The sequence below is a fragment of the Otolemur garnettii genome, unplaced genomic scaffold (genome assembly GCF_000181295.1).
Source record: "Otolemur garnettii isolate 467f Iridium unplaced genomic scaffold, OtoGar3 scaffold00058, whole genome shotgun sequence".
NCBI lineage: Eukaryota > Metazoa > Chordata > Mammalia > Primates > Galagidae > Otolemur > Otolemur garnettii.
Genome location: NW_003852453.1, coordinates 2,435,890 through 2,437,749, shown reverse-complemented (window position 1 = coordinate 2,437,749; position 1,860 = coordinate 2,435,890). Strand labels below are relative to the sequence as shown.

At 51.9% G+C, this 1,860-nt stretch overlaps 1 protein-coding gene across 1 annotated transcript in view; it reads right to left on the bottom strand.

Annotated features, from left to right (window-relative positions):
• Positions 1 to 1,468: 1,468 nt before the first annotated feature.
• The window catches only part of CUNH16orf78 (chromosome unknown C16orf78 homolog), a 14,994-nt gene continuing 14,602 nt past the window's right edge, over positions 1,469 to 1,860 (bottom strand). Inside the window, exon 4 of the mRNA XM_003792599.1 lies at positions 1,469 to 1,616. Coding sequence (XP_003792647.1) covers positions 1,469 to 1,616 — 148 coding nt within the window. The remainder of the gene's footprint in view (positions 1,617 to 1,860) is intronic.

Here is a 1,860-nt window from a genome sequence, read left to right as displayed (position 1 = left end):
CTTCAATGTTTCTTCTAAATGCTTCCACAATCTGCATCCATCTGGAATTGATTTTTGCATATGGTAGGAGGCAGAGGGTCAATTTTTTTCCATATGGATATTTAATTGACCAGCCTGATTTATTGGAAAGATCATCTTTTCCTCACTGCACTGAGTGTCACCTTTGCCATAAACCAGGGGACGGTGCGTGTGAATCTGCTTCCTAAGTATGTGTCCGTTTCTGTATCTGGCAACAGCTCTTCTAAGAGAATGCAGTAGACTTGTGCTGTCCATGAGCTCATTTCAGTTTACCAAATACTAGTTTAGAGCTTACTGCAGGCAGTGCTGTCTGCCGGGGGACCCTGGCTTGGGGGTTGTCCTTTCTCGGTGCTGACTGTGAATCTTGGGGCTTGCTATGGGCTCATTTGGCCAGAAAGCCATGAAGCTGAGTGCAAGGCTCCTTCTGGCTATAAGGTCTAGGCAGGAAAGCCCTCTGGACCCCCAGAAAGAGCCCATATAGCCCCTGCAGCTTTTAGTGGGGCGAGGTCTCTGCTCTGCATTTCTTTCCCATGCAGGCACCCATTTACAGCTCACGACACCCCCTGTACTATCATTAGTACCATTTTACAGATCAGGAAACAAAGGCACAGAGAGGTGAAGTAACTAGCCTGAAGTCACACAGCGGCTAGATGGGGTCGTTGGGGTCTGAACCTGCTTGAAACACTTGCAGAGACAAGAGGGGCCGGGTTTGTAACCTGGGGTGGCCAGCAGGCTAGTGGGAGAGCTGTGTCTCTGAGCAGTCCTGCAGGATCTTAAAGTCTCCATTGGGCAAGAAGGCAGAGCAGGAGACAGAGGTGAGGACGCTGTCCTCATCCCAGCCGTGCCCCTTGAGCAAGTTTCTTGCCCTCTGTAGCTTCTTTTCTTCAAATGAACAGCAAGTTCCTGAGCATGTCGATATTGGGGCACCTGCAATCTATGAAAGGTCCCAGGTCCCCCTTGAGGAGCCTGTGGTTGCAAAGGTCCCCTTCCTGCCTTCCATCCGTCACTAGCCTCTCTTCCCCTCCCTGTCCCCGATCAGACCCCCACTCCACACACAGCTCCCCACACAGCCAAGTTCCACACAGGGTGGAGGGTGTGTGTGTCCTTCACCAGCCCCCCCAACATTTTGTCCTATCTGAAGTCCCTTGGGGGGATCTGGGCCCCCATTTTCTTACTCCATTGAGACTTCTTTTCTAAGAAGCCTTTTCTAAAGAGTCTTCCTTATGGGTCAGGGAAAAACCCCAGTTTCTTCTAAGTTGGTTTGGAATCGTTGTCAAGGACAAACCTCACACCGGCACAGGCCTCCATGCAGTCAAGGCTTGTTTTCTGATTGTCACTATCTAAGAGGGAGGCACTGAGTCTGAGGGACGCTTGCAGCATGCCAGAGAATGGCACCTAGTGGCCAAGGCTCCAACCCGCAGGAGGCTGAAGGTGCGGTGGGAGGAGCTCCTCAGAGGGCCACATTGTGCAGGTCACCGAACACCTTCCTGGAGTCGATCTCCCTTTCAATCATGTGGGGGTGGATGTCCACGACCATCCCTGCGTCCCTGCACAGCTTCAGCAGGGTCCGGATGTTATTCTTGGACAGCCTGAGGTATCTGTGCAAGAGAAGGTCAGAGAGCTCAGTTACAAGGTTAAAGGTGGAGTCACAGTCACTTTTACCTTAACTGAGCAGAGTTGAGATTGAAGCAGAAGTGCTGGTTCTCTGCAAGGGACTGGCTCTCTCAGACATTTGTGGGGCTGTCAGAGACCTGGTAAGACAGCGGGATACCACACAGGGGCAGGGGTTTGTGTTTAATGCACTGAGCCACTGCACCTGTCCACCCCTCAATGGGTCAGTCC